Source organism: Cervus canadensis, chromosome 15 (genome assembly GCF_019320065.1).
Source record: "Cervus canadensis isolate Bull #8, Minnesota chromosome 15, ASM1932006v1, whole genome shotgun sequence".
Classification (NCBI taxonomy): domain Eukaryota; kingdom Metazoa; phylum Chordata; class Mammalia; order Artiodactyla; family Cervidae; genus Cervus; species Cervus canadensis.
The window spans coordinates 57,067,520-57,086,067 of NC_057400.1; the positions used below are offsets into that span (position 1 = coordinate 57,067,520).

An 18,548-nucleotide genomic window follows, 5' to 3' on the forward strand; every position below is an offset into this window, starting at 1 on the left:
CCAGACTATTAAGAGTCAAGTCTAAATGAAAGCCTGGTTCTTGTAACCACAGCTGTGAATTCTTGAAGCCTTACTATACCTATGGTTTTATTTTTTTCTGACTTTATTTTTCTGGGCTCCCAGATCACTGCAGATGGTGACTGCAGTCATGAAATTAAAAGATGCTTACTCCTTGGAAGGAAAGTTATGACCAACCTAGACAGCATATTAAAAAGGAGAGACATTACTTGGCCAACAAAGGTCCGTCTAGTCAAAGCTATGGTTTTTCCAGTAGTCATGTATGGATGTGAGAGTTGGACTATAAAGAAAGCTGAGCACCGAAGAATTGATGCTTTTGAGCTGTGGTGTTGGAGAAGACTCTTGAGAGTCCCTTGGACTGCAAGGAAGATCCAACCCATCCATCCTGAAGGAGATCAGTCCTGGGTGTTCATTAGAAGGACTGATGCTGAAGCTGAAACTCCAATAGTTTGGCCACCTGATGCGAAAAGCTGACTCATTGGAAAAGACCCTGACACTTGGAGGGATTGGGGGCAGGAGGAGAAGGGGACGACAGAGGATGAGATGGTTGGATGGCATCACAGACTCAATGGACATGAGTTTGGGTGAACTCCGGGAGTTGGTGATGGATAGGAAGGCCTGGCATGCTGCGGTTCAAGGGGTCACAAAGAGTCAGACACGACTGAGCAACTGAACTGATACCTATGGAAGCCTCTAAAAACTAAACAGTTTTAAGAGACTTAGACACATATAACAACAGCAATGCTAAACCCAGGGGAATGAATAGGAATGAAATGAGAAAAAATTCATAAGTTGTAAGGTATATCCAAGAACAGCGATGATAAGAAAACTAGTATTTATTAAGCATCTTTTAAAATGGTAGGCATTGTGCTCCATGCTTTACACATGTTATTGATTTTAATCCTTAGAACAAGTCTGTGAATTGTTATTATTTCCAATTTAAAGCTTAGACTTGTTAAAACAACAATGAGATACTGCTATGCTCCTATCACAGTGGCCAAAGTCCAAGACCCTTTAGCATCAAGTGCTGACAGGACGTAGAACAACAGCAACTCTCGTTGAAAGTGGTACAGCCACTTTGGAAGGCAGTTTGGCTATTTCTTATAAACATACTCTTAGCATATATCATCCAGCAACTGTGTTCCTTGTTATTTACCCAAATGAATTAAAAACTTATGTCCATACAAAAACCTGCACATGGAATACTAATTACAGCTTTATTCATAATGGTCAAAACTTAGAAGCGACCAAGTTGTCCTTCAGTAGGTGACTGACAATGGGATATTATTCAGTGCTAAAAAGAAATGAGTTGTCGTCATGAAAAAAATGGATAAATCTTAAATGCATATTAATATGCAAAAGGAGACAATCTGAAATGGTTACACATTATACAATTTCAGTAATATGACATTCTGGAAAAGGCAAAACTACGGAGACAGTAAAAAGATCCATTTTTGCCAAGGATTAGGCAGAGTGGAATGAATAGGTGGAACGCAGATGATTCTTAGGGCAGCAGAATATTTTGTGTACTAAATGGTTGATATATGTCATTACATATTCTTCCAAACCCATAGAATGTACTGCACCCAGAGTAAACCCTAGTGAATACTATGGACTTGGGGTGATAATAATGTGTCAGTGTAGGTTCATCAATTAAAACAAATGTACCACTGTGTTGGGGGATGTTGATAGTGGGAGAGGTGGTGCATGTGTGGGAACAGAGGATATCATGTACTTTCTGTTCAATTTTGCTATGAATCTAAAACTTCTCTAATAAATAAATTTTATTTTAAAAAGCACTCCCTCAAAAAGAACACACTTTCCCCCAAATATGAAGCAATGTAAGTTAGAGAACTCACCAAATCAAAAACCTTCTGTAATCTCTTACTTTAGTTATTATCAAGACATCTTTATGCTTTTTGGGGTTGGCATGGTATCTAGATTTCCCTTAAGCACGTGACTAGATTAGATAGTTCATTTTGAATCTTCATGTGGTTATTTATTTTTTACTGCAGAGGATAAGTGGATGATTATTGTCATAGTCTCAAAGCAGAAAGGCAAAATTACTACCTTAAAAATAAATAAAACTTACAGTAGCTGCTTTTTCATTCTTGGGAAACTGTTCTGTGTTTTGAAAGCCTCTTTGCAGATAGACTGTCTCTGGATAAGAGAGGTTGTAGTTTAAAAGGGATAAACTACTCTACATGATAAAGTTAGAGGAGCTTTTAATGTATTCTTGGAAGCACTAGAGGTAGGGGTTAGGCATTATGAATTCAATAGAAAGAAAATAGGAAGTTTATTTTTAAGTGAACGGCATCTCTGGGAACATGGCTTCAGGTCAGGATTAGGGCAGAAAGAGAAGGACAAAGAGAAAGAGAGGGGTAGAGTGTTATGGAATGGGGAGGTCAAGGAACTCTGGAAACGGTTGTCTGATAAACAACTGTATGTTTTTTCTTGTCCTGAGCATTAATTCTCCTTTGCTGTGCCAGAAAGTGAAAGTGAAAGTGTCAATCGCTGAGTTGTGCCCAACTCTGTGTGACCCCGTGGACTGGAGCCCACCAGGCTTCTCCACCCTTGGGATTTTCCAGGCAAGAATATTGGAGTGGGTTACCATTTCCTTCTCCAGGGGATCTTCCTGACCCAGGGATTGAACCAGGGTCTCCTGCATTGTGGACAAACCCTTTACTGTCTGAGCCACCAGGAAATCCCTTGCTGTACCAGAATTCTCAGTTAAAGACTACTGCATTAAAAAAAAGAATTCTGGATAATGAGCATGTAAAGGTGTGGTGGGGGAAGAACTAAACTGGGGAAGGGCTGTGGCTTAGCAGGCAAAGCACAGCAGAAGCAGGACAGCAAACGGTAGCCAAGGAAAAAGGGATGAAAGTGGAGATGGGCTGAGACATGTATAGTGACTTAGAGGAGGAGGTGACAAAATGCAAGATGACTATGTGTCTGGCGGTGTCTGCATTTGGGTGTCTGTCCAATGACACCTCCTCAGAGAGGCCTTCTATGATTCCTTCTCTGATTAAAAGTAGATCAACAAAAGGCAAAATTCACTGCCCTAGTTAATCTTCTTTATAGCACTTGTCATTGTTCATTTGTTTATTATTGTACCCCTGGAAGGGGAAATGGCCACCCACTTCAGTATTCTAGAAGGCAAATCTCATGGACAGAGGGGCCTGGAGGGCTACAGTCCACGGGGTCACAAAGAGTCAGACATGACTTAGCAACTGAACAATAACAACAAAAAGCACTAGAACCATGGTTCTCATCTGGGGGTAATTTTGCCCCCCAGGGGACATTTAGCAATGTCTGGAGACCTTTTTGGTTGTTACAATTAGAGTATATTCTACTGGCATCTGATAGATAGAAGGCCAGGAATGTTGCTCACCACACTAGAGTGCCCAGGACAGCCTCCCAAAGGAATTACCTAGCATCAACTGTCAGTAGTGCTGAGGTTATTGACAGATAAGCATTAGAAAATGCTTAGGATTAGAAGGGAAATTCCTCAGGAAATGTATTGAAGGAAAATCACTAGAGGAAAAAGACTTTATCTTGTATGTTGTGTATCCCCAGTACTTATAGTAGGACCCGGTATACAGTAGGTGCGCCTGGCAGACTACAGTCCATGGGGTTGCAAAGAGTCAGACATGACTGAACGACTAAGCACAGCAGTACCGCAAACAGTGGGTACTCAGTAAGTATTACCTGAAAGGTTGTCATTTAAATCCTCATTTTTCCAGCTTGAAAGAACCAGCTCTCCTGGACTCATATTTGTTATGTCAATCTCTCCAGTTTAGACTGGAGCAATAATATAAAGTATGCATCTTTCTTATGCATCTAGACCAGGATACCTACTTCCACATCATTTCTCCCTAAAAATTCCTTCCACTTAATCTGTATGGGTTAAAGCATGGGACTGGGGCAGTTATAAACATAGCAATAAATATCCAACCTATTTGACCTGGGGTTTTGCAAAATGTTCTATCCACTCTTACTCTCAAGTGATTGGGACACAAGGAACGTACAGCAAACACAGTGACAAATGACCAGCGCTGGGCCGATAGTCTGGGTAATGAGCTCTGACAAGCCTGTGCTCATCAACCTCCCACTCCAAACCCCTCTAACCACTGAGCATCCAACCATAGGCCAAGGTTATATTTCTTCCTTGGTATCGGACTGCTCCTCTAAGAACATTATCTCTATTTTAGGCTGATAGACTTTCACTGGCATTAGCAACAATCTAGTACAATTCAGCACCATTGCACATCTCCAACATTCAAGAAAATCACAATGAACATTTCCCAATTTCAAAAAAATGTATCTAAAAGTAGTGACCTGGATGGAAACAAGAAAGCAAATCCAACAATAGGACCTAGTCATTTTCAAAACTGCTAGTGGATATCCTCCCATTTAAAAAAATGAGGATTACAATGAAAAGAAATAAAATCTTTGTTTTTATATTACTTGCTTGGGAAAGCAACATGGTACTTTGGACCAAAGACCAAAGGATTTGACCATGACAGTGATCATCCACATAACAAGCCAATTTCACTAGCCAAGGTCAGGATGCCATCAGTGCCCCTTGAGGTTACCTGACTTTCCTGTTGGTCCCACTGACACATCCGCAGAACCTGACTCAGTTCCTGCTGCTGTTGCTTCAGGTACTTGTCTAGTTGCCGCCTCCTGTCTTGGAGAAGTTCAAGAAGACTGTCGATCTTCAGGCAGCTGTTTTGAGCTCCCTGAATCATCTCAGCATTTACATTAGGTCCATCACACTTGATTTTTTCTATGAAGTCAGTGAGTTGTTGACTTTTGTTTAAAAGGGCTAGAGATCGTTCTAAGAGTTCTAGAGAAACAAACAAACAAACAACAGTGATATGAGCAAGCTCTTATATAGTAATAGTTGGACTTTTCATATCATTTAAAATATATGTAAACCTCTATTAAAAATAAGGGATTCAAATACGTAAACATAAAATGTCTCTGATTGAACTGGTCAGATATCTCAGCCTAACAATTGCTATGATGCCAACTGCCAGGTGGTAGGAGGCTGAAGTTTTCAGCATTAGCATAAATCAGTACAGGGAGTGGAAAGACTCTGAGATTTGAGCACTGGTTGAGTTCGTTTTTAGTGGTATGATGCTGGTTAAAGCGCCTCCTCTCCTTGGCACACTCTACATCCTGAGGTGATTGGACTAAATCTGAGGTTTCAAAGCCAGTGCCTTCAGTGACCAAACAAGAGCTCAATGGCTGTGCTGGCCAGGTGCCCAGATGCCAGAGACTATGGCAAAGTGGAAAATACGTGCTTAGACTCACAGTATCAATTTCACTAGTGCCAATCCAACTGTGGACATGAGAGAATATGGGTTCAGAGTTGATGGGGTTTCCAAATGTTAGAGAGTTATAAATATGGATTTTTTTGTAAAAGTTTCTGATTTTTAAATGTTTTATAATTTGTATTTTTAAATTGAAAAGAATACTGAAGGATAAACAGAACATGGCTCTCCGGCAAATGGGCCACCAACTTGTGCCCTCTGGAGTAAATAGCATTTTGGGTTTGGGCAACATCTTGTCGAAATGGGAGCTTAAGCCTGAAAATTAAAGGGCCACCGAGGGAGAGAGTGTAGAAGAGGGAGCTGAGAGTAGCATTGCAAGAGCAACCTCACTTTGGGATCAACTGGAAGAGCAACTGGGAAACTATCCACTCTCCACAGTCAGAAACCCAGCAGACAAGCATGACATATCCCTCACCCTAATTTCATCTCTATTGAGGCCTGTCAATTTCACTTTCTATCTCCCGCATCTGTCTATTTTTCTCTATCCCCAATACAGAAAGCATCATCTGTTCCCTGAACTTGTGTGTACATGTGCTCAGTCGAGTCTGACTCTTTGCGACCCCATCGACTGTAGCCTGCCAGGCTCCTCTGTCCATAGGATTCTCCAGGCAAGAACACTGGAGTGGGTTGCCATTTCCTCCTCCAGGGGATCTTCCTGACCCAGGGAGGAAGATCCTGTGTTTCCTGCCTTAGGAGGCAGATTCTTTAACACTGTGCCACCTGGGAAGCCCATATCCACAACAGAAAGTATCATCTGTTCCCTGAATTTGTGTAGTCATCTCTTAGTTGCATCTCCTCTTCAATCCATATATTAGCCAGAAAGATTGCTTCTAAGCACAGTATGTCTCTCTCTCTCTCTCTCTCTCTCTCTCTCTCTCACACACACACACACACACACACACACACCCCATCCCAATGGCTTCCCATTGTCTTTGAATTAAGGACAGACCCCTTAACATGATTTCAGTTCTGGCACGGTCTGGTCCCTATCTTCCTTTCAGATGGTCTCAATCTCTTTATCTTCATCCATATCTTCCTAACCTCACACACAGTTGACTCCCTGTTGCCCCAGGAGTTTTCACTACATTCTTGGCCAGGTACACCATTCTCCTCATCCCTTACTTCTTTACGTTTACTCTATGCATACTTCAAGTCTTAGTCAATGCTCAATTTCTCAAAGGAGAAATCAGACTAGAACACATCTTCCTATTCAGTGTTCCCATAACACAATGTTCCTCTTGTTCACAGCTCTTATCACAGCTAGAGTTCTATATTTATATGTCAGGTTAGTTGACTAATGTCTGTTTTTGTCACAAGGCTCCAATGCAATATGAGGACAGGGGTCATGACTGTATCCTTAGCACTAGAGTAGTGACTGGCACAGGGAGATGTTCAATAATTTTTGTAGAAAGCTTGCCTGAAAGTGACGTCGCTCAGTTGTGTTCAACTCTTTGCAACCCCATGGACTATAGCCTACCAGGCTCCTCCGTCTATGGGATTTTCCAGGCAAGAGTACTGGAGTGGGTTGTCATTTCCTTCTCCAGGAGATCTTACTGACCCAGGGACTGAACCTGGGTCTCCCGCATTGTAGGCAGATGCTTTTACCGTCTGAGCCACCAGAGAAGTCACTGAAATCAAACGTATTAAAAAGGGGGAAGAATTATGAAAACTAAAGATGCCAGAGATCAGCAGTCCTTCAGAGAGATAAAAAAGAGATGTTGGGAAGACTTGGGGTTTTGAGATGGGTAAGTAATAGAAACAAAAGCCACGTTACCAGGTTGAGAAGTGGGAAATAATGATGAAGTGAAGTCAAAAAGAAAGGACAATCTTTGAAACATTTGTGGCTAGAAGAAAAATAAGGATAAACCATCAGCAGAGTTGAAGACATGGCCTTTTATTTTCAGATGGGAGAACAGTGAAGGGTACCCAGAGAGTAAGTATGTAACACTATCAGAGAGGGACTGTGCGTGCGAAGTCACTTCAGTCGTGTCGCCTCTGTGCAACCCCACGGACTGTAGCCCACCAGGCTCCTCTGTCCCTGGGATTCTCCAGGCAAGAATACTGGAGTGGATTGTCATTTCCTACTCCAGGGAATCTTCCTGACCTGCGGATCAAACTGGGTCTCTTTGTCTGCTGCATTGGCAGGCAAATTCTTTACCCAAGTGTCATTTGGGAAACCCAGAAATGGACTGCTGCTGCTGCTGCTGAGTCGCTGTAGTCGTGTCCGACTCTGTGTGATCCCTTAGACAGCAGCCCATCAGGCTCCCCTGTCCCTGGGATTCTCCAGGCAAGAACACTGGAGTGGGTTGCCATTTCCTTCTCCAATGCATGAAAGTGAAAAGTGAAAGAGAAGCCGCTCAGTCGTGTCTGACTTGCAGCGACCCCAGGGACTGCAGCCTACCAGGCTCCTCTGTCCCTGGGATTTTTCCAGGCAAGAGTACTGGAGTGGGGTGCCAATGAAGCCACATATTCTAGTCAGTAGCTCTGGGTTCTTCTCACTGCACTGTGGCTCTCTACTTTAGCATTCTAGCATCTGGCCGTTAACGACGCAGCAATGACTGTGGTGGTTGGGCCAACTGACTCTTCACTGACACCTTTTTTTGAGAGCTAAAGAGAAACTGATGTATTCTGAGATTAAAAGGAAAGGATTTGAAACAGTTTATGCTACATGACCTAGATTTGTCCAATAAAGTATTAGACAATGTTATCTGCTCAGAGCAAGAAAGGCGGGGTTAGGTACACTGGGCAATGTGACTGAGAACTAATAACACAAAGTAACAAACAACAAAAACAACCATATTCTTGAAGCAGGACGAGGAATAAGATAAACCACGTAGAAGAAGAAATCTCAAGGAGCGGATTAAAACTAAAGTATATCTCTCACATGGAGAAGTGGAAGCAAACATGAAAAAATGGGAGAAGCAGGGACAGAAAAGAAAAAAAAACATATCTGTCTAGAAAAAATTGTTATGCAGAAGGGAAAGGAAGAACTCAAAAATGAGGTGGAAACAGGTTATAGAAGTCCTTGCCTATCAAACTGAAGAGTTTTGATTTGTAGAGTCTTAATGTAATCAATAGTACATCTGATTCTCTATGTATAGGTACGCATATTTCCTTTACACTGAGGAGTGTGAATGATACTGTGAACAGTTACACACATCCAGGAAGTACAGGCAGGTGTGGGGTTTGCACACATGCCATATGCTTTTCTTCCTTCCATTAACTAGCTCTTACCTACCAGACTTTTCAAATAAGAGAGGGAAGCAGAGCTTTCCAGGCTCAGGGTATTGTAGACTGACAGTAGGTCAGGCCAACCTGTTCTAATCACCACAAAATACACATAACTACCCACAATTTTCATTTGCATCTTTTTCTGGTTTTCTGTTTCAATTTCTGCCAAAACAGTATAACCACGACCATGGTACCGCAGGCATGGAGCCTCCTGAGCCCAGGTCAACTTGCAAAATGCACCTAGACCATGGTCAGTCTGTCACCTTCTACCACTGAGGCCCCTGAAGTGGATAAATTGTTCTCTATGTTTTCTCTGTCAGTTCCTTTGGTTCTTCCTCTGTCAGTTTCTTACACCTTAACATTTTTTAAAAGTTTATGCGGAGAGTTCTGACAAAATGTGGTCCACTGGAGAAGGGAATGGCAAACCACTTCAGTATTCTTGCCTTGAGAACCCCACAGACAGTATGAAAAGGCAAAAAGATAGGACACTGAAGATGAACTCACCAGGTCAGTAGGTGCCCAATATGCTACTGGAGATCAGTGGAGAAATAACTTCAAAAGAATGAAGGGACAGAGCCAAAGCAAAAACAACACACAGTTGCGGATATGACTGGTGATGGAAGCAAGGTCCAATGCTGTAAAGAGCAATATTGCATAGGAACCTGGAATGTTAGGTCCATGAATCAAGGAAAATTGGAAGTGGTCAAACAGGAGATGGCAAGAGTGAATGTCAACACTCTAGGAATCAGCGAACTAAAATGGACTGGAATGGGTGAATTTAACTGAGATGACCATTGTGTCTACTACTGTGGGCAGGAATCCCTTAAAAGAAATGGAGTAGCCACCATAGTCAACAAAAGAGTCCGAAAGGCAGTACTTGGATGCAATCTCAAAAATGACAGAATGATCTCTGTTCATTTCCAAGGCAAACCATTCAATATCACGGTAATCCAAGTCTATGCCCTGACCAGTAATGCTGAAGAAGCTGAAGTTGAACAGTTCTATGAAGGCCTACAAGACCTTTTAGAACTAACATCCAAAAAAGATGTCCTTTTCATTATAGGGGACTGGAATGCAAAAGTAGGAAGTCAAGAAACACCTGGAGTAACAGGCAGATTTTGCCTTGGAGTACAGAATGAAGCAGGGCAAAGGCTAATAGAGTTTTTCCAAGAGAACTCACTGGTCATAGCAAACACCCTCTTCCAACAACACAAGAGATGACTCTACACATGGACATCACCAGATGGCCAACACTGAAATCAGATTGATTATTTTCTTTGCAGCCAAAGATGGAGAAGCTGTATACAGTCAGCAAAAACAAGACCAGGAGCTGACTGTGGTTCAGATCATGAACTCCTTATTGGCAAATTCAGACTTAAATTGAAGAAAGTGGGGGAAAACACTAGACCATTCAGGTATGACCTAAATCCAATCCCTTATGATTATACAGTGGAAATGAGAAATATATTTAAGGAACTAGATCTGATAGACAGAGTGCCTGAAGAACTATTGACAGAAGTTTGTGACATTGTACAGGAGACAGGGAACAAGACCATCCCCAAGAAAAAGAAATTCGAAAGTAAAATGGCTGTCTGAGGAGGCCTTACAAATAGCTGTGAAAAGAAGAGACGTGAAAAGCAAAGGAGAAAAGGAAAGATATACCCATTTGAATGCAGAGTTCCAAAGAATAGCAAGGAGAGATAAGAAAGCCTTACTCAGTGATCAATGCAAAGAAATAGAGGAAAACAATAGAATGGGAAAGACTAGAGATCTCTTCAAGAAAATTAGAGATACCAAGGAAACACTTCATGCAAAGATGGGTTCGATAAAGGACAGAAATGGTATGGACCTAACAGAAACAGAAGATATTAAGAAGAGTAGCAAGAATACACAGAAGAACTGTACAAAAAAATATCTTCATGATTATCTTCATCAGATAACCATGATGGTGTGATCACTCACCTAGGGCTAGACAACCTGGAATGTGAAGTCAAGTGGGCCTTAGGAAGCATCACTACAAACAAAGATAGTGGAGGTGATGGAATTCCAGTTGAGCTATTTCAAATCCTAAAAGATGATGTTGTGAAAGTGCTGCACTCAAATATGCCAGGAAATTTGGAAAACTTAGCAGTGGCCACAGGACTGGAAAAGGTCAGTTTTCATTCCAATCGCTAAGAAATACAATGCCAAAGAATGCTCAAACTACTGCACAATTGCACTCATCTCACATGCTAGCAAAGTAATGCTCAAAATTCTCCAAGTCAGGCTTCAACAATATGTGAACCGTGAACTTCCAGATGTTTAAGCTGGTTTTAGAAAAGGCAGAGGAACCAGAAATCAAATTGCCAACATCCGCTGGATCATCGAAAAAGCAAGAGAGTTCCAGAAAAACATCTATTTCTGCTTTATTGACTATGCCAAAGCCTTCGGCTATATGGATCCCAATAAACTGTGGAAGATTCTGAAAGAGATGGGATTACCAGACTACCTGACCTGCCTCTTGAGAAATCTGTATGCAGGTCAGGAAGCAAAAGTTAGAACTGGACATGGAACAACAAACTGGTTCCAAATAGGGAAAGGAATATGCCAAGGCTGTATATTGTCACCCTGCTTATTTATCTTATATGCAGAGTACATCATGAGAGACGCTGGGCTGGATGAAGCACAAGCTGGAATCAAGATTGCCGGGAGAAATATCAATAACCTCAGATTTGCAGATTACACTACCCTTTGGCAGGAAGTGAAGAACTAAAGAGCCTCTTGATGAAAGTGAAAGAGGAGAGTGAAAAAGTTGGCTTAAAGCTCAACATTCAGAAAACTAAGATCATGGCATCCGGTTTCATCACTTCATGGCAAATAGATGGGGAAACAATGGAAACTTGGCTGACTTTATTTTTTTGGCCCCAAAATCACTGCAGATGGTGATTGCAGCCATGAAATTAAAAGACGCTTGCTCCTTGGAAGGAAAGTTATGACCAACCTAGACAGCATATTAAAAAGCAGAGACATTACTTTGCCAACAAAGGTCCGTCTAGTCAAGGCTATGGTTTTTCCAGTGGTCATGTATGGATGTGAGAGTTGACTATAAAGAAAGCTGAGCGCCGAAGAATTGATGCTTTTGAGCTGTGGTGTTGGAGAAGACTCTTGAGAGAGTCCCTTGGACAGCAAGGAGATCCAACCAGTCCATCCTGAAGGAGATCAGTCCTGGGTGTTCATTGGAAGGACTGATGTTGAAGCTGAAACTCCAATACTTTGGCCGCCTGATGTGAAGAGCTGACTCATTTGAAAAGACCCTGATGCTGAGAAAGGTTGAGGGCAGGAGGAGAAGGGGACGACAGAGGATGAGATGGTTGGCTGGCATCACTGACTCAACGGACACGAGTTTGGGTAGACTCCAGGAGTTGGTGATGGACAGGGAGGCCTGGCGTGCTGCAGTCCATGGGGTTGCAAAGAGTCAGATACAACTGAGTGACTGAACTGAACTGAACTATGTATTCCTAGTTATTTATTCTAACATTTGATCACACAAAGTGATGTATTTTCCTCAAGGGTAAACTGTCTAGATATATCATGACCTTCAAAAAATAAAATCTCTATAGTGCACTTAAAGACTGTGTTTTTCTGTGTATACAAACCCTACTTACCACACAATACCCTGTGATGTGAGCCTTCTAGATATTGAATAAATTTTTGTTTGTTTTGGTTAATTGGCACTATATCTAAAAAAGCAATATTAAAGTAATTATTATACTAAAATACCTAATTATGAAATATAAATAACAAAGTCAAGATGGATCAATGAGGGGTATACACAAGTTAAATTGAATTTAAAGCTTGTTAAAATTCAAATGAGCAATTTTTAAAAAGCATCAACATCACATTTTGACATTGACTACATGGGTGATATTTCTTTCAAATGTATTTTTAAATATTCCAAATGTTACACAATGTGATAGTGTTTCTTAAATTTATTCAATGAATATTTTTAAATTATACAAATGTAGAGAAAATACTGAATAGTATAATAGACCACAAAGTACCTATATCTCAGACATTTAAAATATATGTAGAAATTTAAGATAAAGGAAGTCATAATATGATTGTTCCTGTAAGGAAGCTTTTTAGGCATTATGTCCATTATAAAAAGGCCATTGGAAAACTGGAGGGTGGAATTGTGATTCTTGAGAGCTTAGAAAAAGTTTTCTCCTTCTTAATGTCCCTGTAGTACTTTATTGCTCATTTTTTAAAAATTCTTTTATTACTGGAGGATAATTGCTTTACAATATTGTGGTTTCTATCATACACCAACATGAATCAGCCAAGGTATACATACGTCCCCTCCCTCCTGAACCCCTCTTTCACCTCCCATCCCATCCCTGCCCTCTAGATTGTCACAGAGCACGGGTTAAGTTCCCTGGGTCACATAGCATATTCCCACTTGCTATGTATTTAACATATGGTAATGTACGTTTCCATGCTACTCTCTCATTTCATCCCACCCTCTCTGTTCCCCACTGTGTCCACAAGTCTGTTCTCTATGTCTGTATCTCCAGTGCTGCCTGCAAATGGGTTCATCAGTACCATCTTTCTAGATTCCATACATATGCATTAATATTTGTCTTTCTCCTTTTTAAAAAGCATCAGGGTCACATTTTGACATTTTGTGTCCAAGAGCTGGTTAATGAAAGGTATCAAAGCATAAGGAATATGTGGAAACCCTGCCACCTGCCCATACTTTCTCTGTGTGTGTGTGTGTGTGTAACCACTTACAGTATCATAGTAAGCTCTTCAATGTAAAGGTAATGTTTGTCTTTCTCTTTCTGGCTTATTTCACTCTGTATAATAGGCTCTAGTTTCATCTGGTTCATTAGGACTGATTCAAATGTGTTCTTTTTTATAGCTGGATAATATCCCATTGTATATGTGTAGCGCAATTTCTTTATCCATTCATCTGTCAGTGGACCTCTAGGTTGCTTTCATGTCCTAGCTATTGTAAAAGGTGATGCCATGAACACGGGTCCATGCATCTTCTTTCAATTATGATTTTCTCAGGGTATACACCCAGCAGTGGGATTGTTGGGCCACATGGTAGTTCTAGTCCTAGTGTTTTAAGGAATTTCCATGCTGTTCTTCATAGTGGCTGTATCAATTTACATTCTTACCAACAGTTATTGCTCACTTTTACATCATGCTCCTGAGTCTTAAATTGGGATTATATACAAATAATACTCAATAAACATACTTTGAGTTGGATCTTATTCTAAACCCTGGAGATTCTGAGATGTACTCATTCCACTCCTCCAGAATCATATAATCTGGTAATGTAGACAAATAGGGAAATAAAAAATTATTACTACACAATATGCTGGGTGGTAAATCAGAAGAACTCATAGGAAACAAAATTCACCAATAAATGTATGCACCCCCCATTAACCTGTAGGCTCCCTGATGACAAAGGCCAGGCACTCTTCAATACACAGGCCTCTGGGTTTCTCACCTGGCATGGGTTCAGAAAATATTGGCTTAATTATGTGTTGTTGAGTTGAGAGCAACCAGACTGGTAAGCCATCTGGAAATTATTTGTTGAAAGACTTAAACTAACTAGGCATGTTTCACCCAAATGAAAGATTACATAGGACATTTAGTCTTCAACTATTTCAAAGACTGTCACATAGTGTAGGGAATGAACTTATTCTGTAATTTTCCAGAGGGTAAAATCTTCCATGCATTCATCCTGGTTCTAATGTCTGAAATGTTACAAAATAAGTCTCCAACATGCAACACATCCTTGGCATTGCTGAATAAGAAAAAAGTATAGGTTTTGAAGTAAATTTAAATACAGTGAATATTAGAGGTAGGTTTGATTGTAGTTTTTCCAGTCATATTTAACTATTGTTCCTAATAGTTACATTTTGTGCTACTCATTAATCAACATCTCAGAATCTTATGATAATTCCTAACTATAATTATGTTCTTATTTGGTTGCAAGTCATGTCTGACTCTTTTGCCACCCCTTGGACAGTAGCCCATCAGGCTCCTCTGTCCATGGGATTACCCAGGCAAGAATACTAGAGTGGGCTGCCATTTCCTTCTCCAGGGGATCTTCCCAATCCAGGGATAGAGCTTGGACCTCCGACATTTTCAGGAGGATTCCTTACCACTGAGCTACCAGGGAAGTCCTGTTATAATTTAGTATTTATTTATTATATTATAATATTATAATTATACATTACAGTCTAGCTGTAATTTATTTTCCTAAATTTAAAGGTAATAGATATTGATGTGATCTGAATGTGCGTCCTTCCTAAAATTCATATACTGAAATCCTAATGCTCAATGTGATAATATTAGGAAATGGGACTTTTGGGAGGTGAATAGGTCCTGAGGATGATGCTCTCATGAATGGGATTAGTGTCCTTATAAAAGAGATCTCATGGAGCTCCCCAACCCCTTATGCCATGTGAGGACACAATGAGGAGTCTGTAACCCAGAAGAAGGCCCTTACTCAACCATACCATCACCCTGATCTCAGACATCCAGCCTCCAGAACTGTGAGGAATAAAATTCTGCTGTTGATAAGCTGCCTAATCCATGGTATTTTGTTACTGCATCCTAAATGAACTAAGAAGATACAATGTCCTTAACTGAAAATGAGAGTTTTGCTCTTGAATATGCATTTCAAATCAGCTAATCTTAATTATATCCCACTGAATTAGTTGATTAATAAACTTCACCAACTCCCATTTTATGAAAACAAAGCCCTTGAAGCTACCTTGGGGATATGAAGTGGGAGCCAGATATCCTGACGAGAGCCTCCTACAATCTTAGTGCTTCAAGTGTTACACAGAGGAACACAAAAATGTCATGATAAACATGCCCCCAGAATGGAAGACTATTTTGTCATCACAAAAGTAAAGTATGATTCTTATCTTTGGCTAGCACTGTTACCCATTTTTCCAGAGTAAGAGGAGGTCTGGTGGACTCCCCTGGAAGGCAGGGCATCCGTCCCACCATCAGCTGGAGGCCAACGCCTTGCAGCCTAAGCCCTCCAAACACAGCAGCTTGTGCCCTGTGACAAATGGCTCACTGAGCCACAGATCCTAGTAATTCAAAGAGCTAACACTAACAACGGCATTAGTGGCACTAACAAGGGCACTTCCTCTTCCAGCTTCATCCCAGATGCTTATGGAAAAGTCCCTCCACTTTCACCACAGCCCCTCCCCCTCCAGTCCCTCTGGAAAATGCTGTCACGTGATGGCCTTAGTACCAAACCTCTTCACCAAGAGCATCCATCAGTGTCACGTTTTCAGAGGTACAATTGCTGCATTATGGTCACGTTGGTGGGATGAAGATTGAATTGAGGCCACAGAACCCATCTCAGTGGCCAATACTCAATTCACTTTCCAGCCTAAGAGGAATTTTGGGTGATTCTGTTTACCCAATTTAGGCTCAGCTAGACTGCTGCTATATAAAAATGGGCACGCCACTGCTCTAACACTGATACTTTTGATGCTATTTATAACCCCCGTTAGTGACAGGTCCTATAGAACAATAACTGTTGGAACTATATGCATATATGTGGTTGGATCTCAAAAAGTTTACACAGGAAAGATTGAGTCCTTTAATCTTTGAGTTTTAGAAAAATAATGATCTTTTTTTTTCCATTTATTTATATTAGTTAAAGGCTAATTACTTTACAATACTGTAGTGGTTTTTGCCATACATTGATAAGGCTCCTTTGGAGGGTGTTAAAAATACAAAATTTATTTGTGGTTTTAAAAACACCTTCTGTCACTATCCAGCATGATCAGGTTTATGAAGCTAAAAGGGGAGTTGCTATTGCTGTTTAGTCGCTAAGTTGTGTCTGACTCTTTTGCAGCCCCATGGACTGCAGCCTGCCACCTCTATCCATTCGGTTACAATGAGACAAATGAGTTCAGGAAGCTATCCACTTGTACTCAGATCTACTTGGCAGTAATAATTAGAAAAGAATCCATTAGGAAGAAAAGAAGTGATTGTTCCTATCTATTATCTAATCTGCTTTCACAGTAAAAGATTACAGTAAACAGCTATTCTTCCACAAATTCCTTCCTTACTACAGTGCTGGCCCAGTCCAAATTCTGGTGGGAAAGGTCTAACACACAAACTGTTGGTTAACAACTAGGCTGTCTTTATAGTTGTTTCAGGGGGAGTTGAAAATAATTTTATAGAGTGTTTTCTTAGACTTTCATCTGGAAAAAGTTCACTATTTCTTTTAACCACCATAGTGAAAGGAAATTTCCTTATCAAGAGCTGTTATTAAAAAGGTGATCTTCATTTACTGACTCTTAGAAGGAACAGTCACTGAATTCAACCATTTATTTAACCTGGAAAGATTTCATGAAGCTCCACCCAGGGCTGGCACCTCACTAGATGCTGAGGATACAGGGATGAGCAGGGTGGCATTGGCGCCTCCTCAGGAACTAAGATCCAGCAGACTGAATAACTGAACTTCCCAGAGGCTCTTCTACCATCCTTTAGCATCATTTACAACTAGTTCTTTCTTGTAGAAGATGACCAAAAATAAAGCTTTATTTACCCTTACTTGGAACAAGTTGAGGTATTCATAAGCAGATAAATTAAAAATATGCTCTCATGCATGAGCATTCTCATGTTAGTATCCTGAGAACTTTTAAAAGCTTATGTGAAAGGACTTCCCTGATGGTCCAGTGGCTAAGACTCAGCGCTCCCAATGCAGGGGGCCCATGTTCCATTCCTGGCAAGGGAACTCTACCCCACATGTCACAACCGAGTTCACATGCCACAACTAAAGATCCTGCATGCTGCAACAAAGATCAAAAATCCCACAGGCCGCAGTTAAGACTCGGTGCACCCAAAACAAATAAATAAATATTAAGGGAAAAAAAGCTTATGTGAGGAAGACAGGTAGTTCTTGCCTTTGGTATGATGTTCATGAAGTTGAAGGAGTGACTTCAAGGACTCGGCACTCTCAAACTCCTGAGTGTTCTGGAGGAACTCTTCTGCTTGGTCTATTTTAATGGCAAACTACAACAGAAATAACAAGGGAAACACATTTGAAAAGATAAAAACCGAAGTGCCACATTTAGTTATATGTAAATGTTTTCCATGAATTATTGGCCTAGCCGATTGTGTATGTGTTTCTGGGATGATGTGTGTGTTTGTGTGAGCATGTGCTGGCTCACATGTTTGTATGAGGTTTGTGTGCCCATGTAGTCAATTTGCAAAGTGCCAAGATAAGAACTTTCCTCTGTCTGCTTTGCATTTCTTTCATACCTGGAAATACATGTGTATGCTGAAATAAACCCATCTGGTTACAGTTCTAATGTCTATTGAAATTTTCAAGTAAAATTATTGTGTCCCATGTAACAAATACAGCTGCTGTCAACATTCTAAAGCAGTTTCTCAAAGAACAACCACAATGTTTGTTAAAAGAAACCTACAAAAGTTTGTGTAGCCAGTAACCTACATAGTTATTAGTAAATTTAACTTAAAAATCCACTTAAAGAGGTTGAAACACATAGTTGATTTTTTTTCTCAATAATTAGATGTAGAATTAAAAAATGTAAGTCTCAGAACATAGCCTAATCCCATCTCTACACTTGATTTTAGGGCTGAGAAATTATGTCTAATCATATTTCTTATGCAAAGCAAAATACATATATTTGTACAGAAAGTGGTCCAAACAGAAACATACCAAAGGGTTATATTTGTGAGAAGGAATAGGATTAGAGACAGATGTGGAATGGCAAGCATTTAGCTTTTAAATCTATAATTTGTAATTTTGTTTGAATTTTTTATCAATAATTTTATGTACCTTTATTCAAATAAAAATGAAATTAGATGCAGTAAAAAAGAAAAGTGGAAAATGTCTCCTCTACTTCAAGGAAAAAAAAGGGATCGGCTATTTGACACCTTAAATGGTAAGGAACATGACCAGCC

The 18,548-nt window shown here is 40.4% G+C and overlaps 1 protein-coding gene across 6 annotated transcripts in view; it reads right to left on the reverse strand.

The window, feature by feature from the left end:
* Window positions 1–18,548, reverse strand: part of CCDC141 (coiled-coil domain containing 141) — a 241,259-nt gene that overhangs the window by 143,954 nt on the left and 78,757 nt on the right. For all 6 annotated transcript variants that reach the window (XM_043488049.1, XM_043488048.1, XM_043488047.1 and 3 more), the window contains 2 exons: window positions 17,525–17,633; window positions 4,614–4,867 (listed from right to left, as the gene is read on the reverse strand). In XM_043488049.1, coding sequence (XP_043343984.1) covers window positions 4,614–4,867; window positions 17,525–17,633 — 363 coding nt within the window. The remainder of the gene's footprint in view (window positions 1–4,613; window positions 4,868–17,524; window positions 17,634–18,548) is intronic.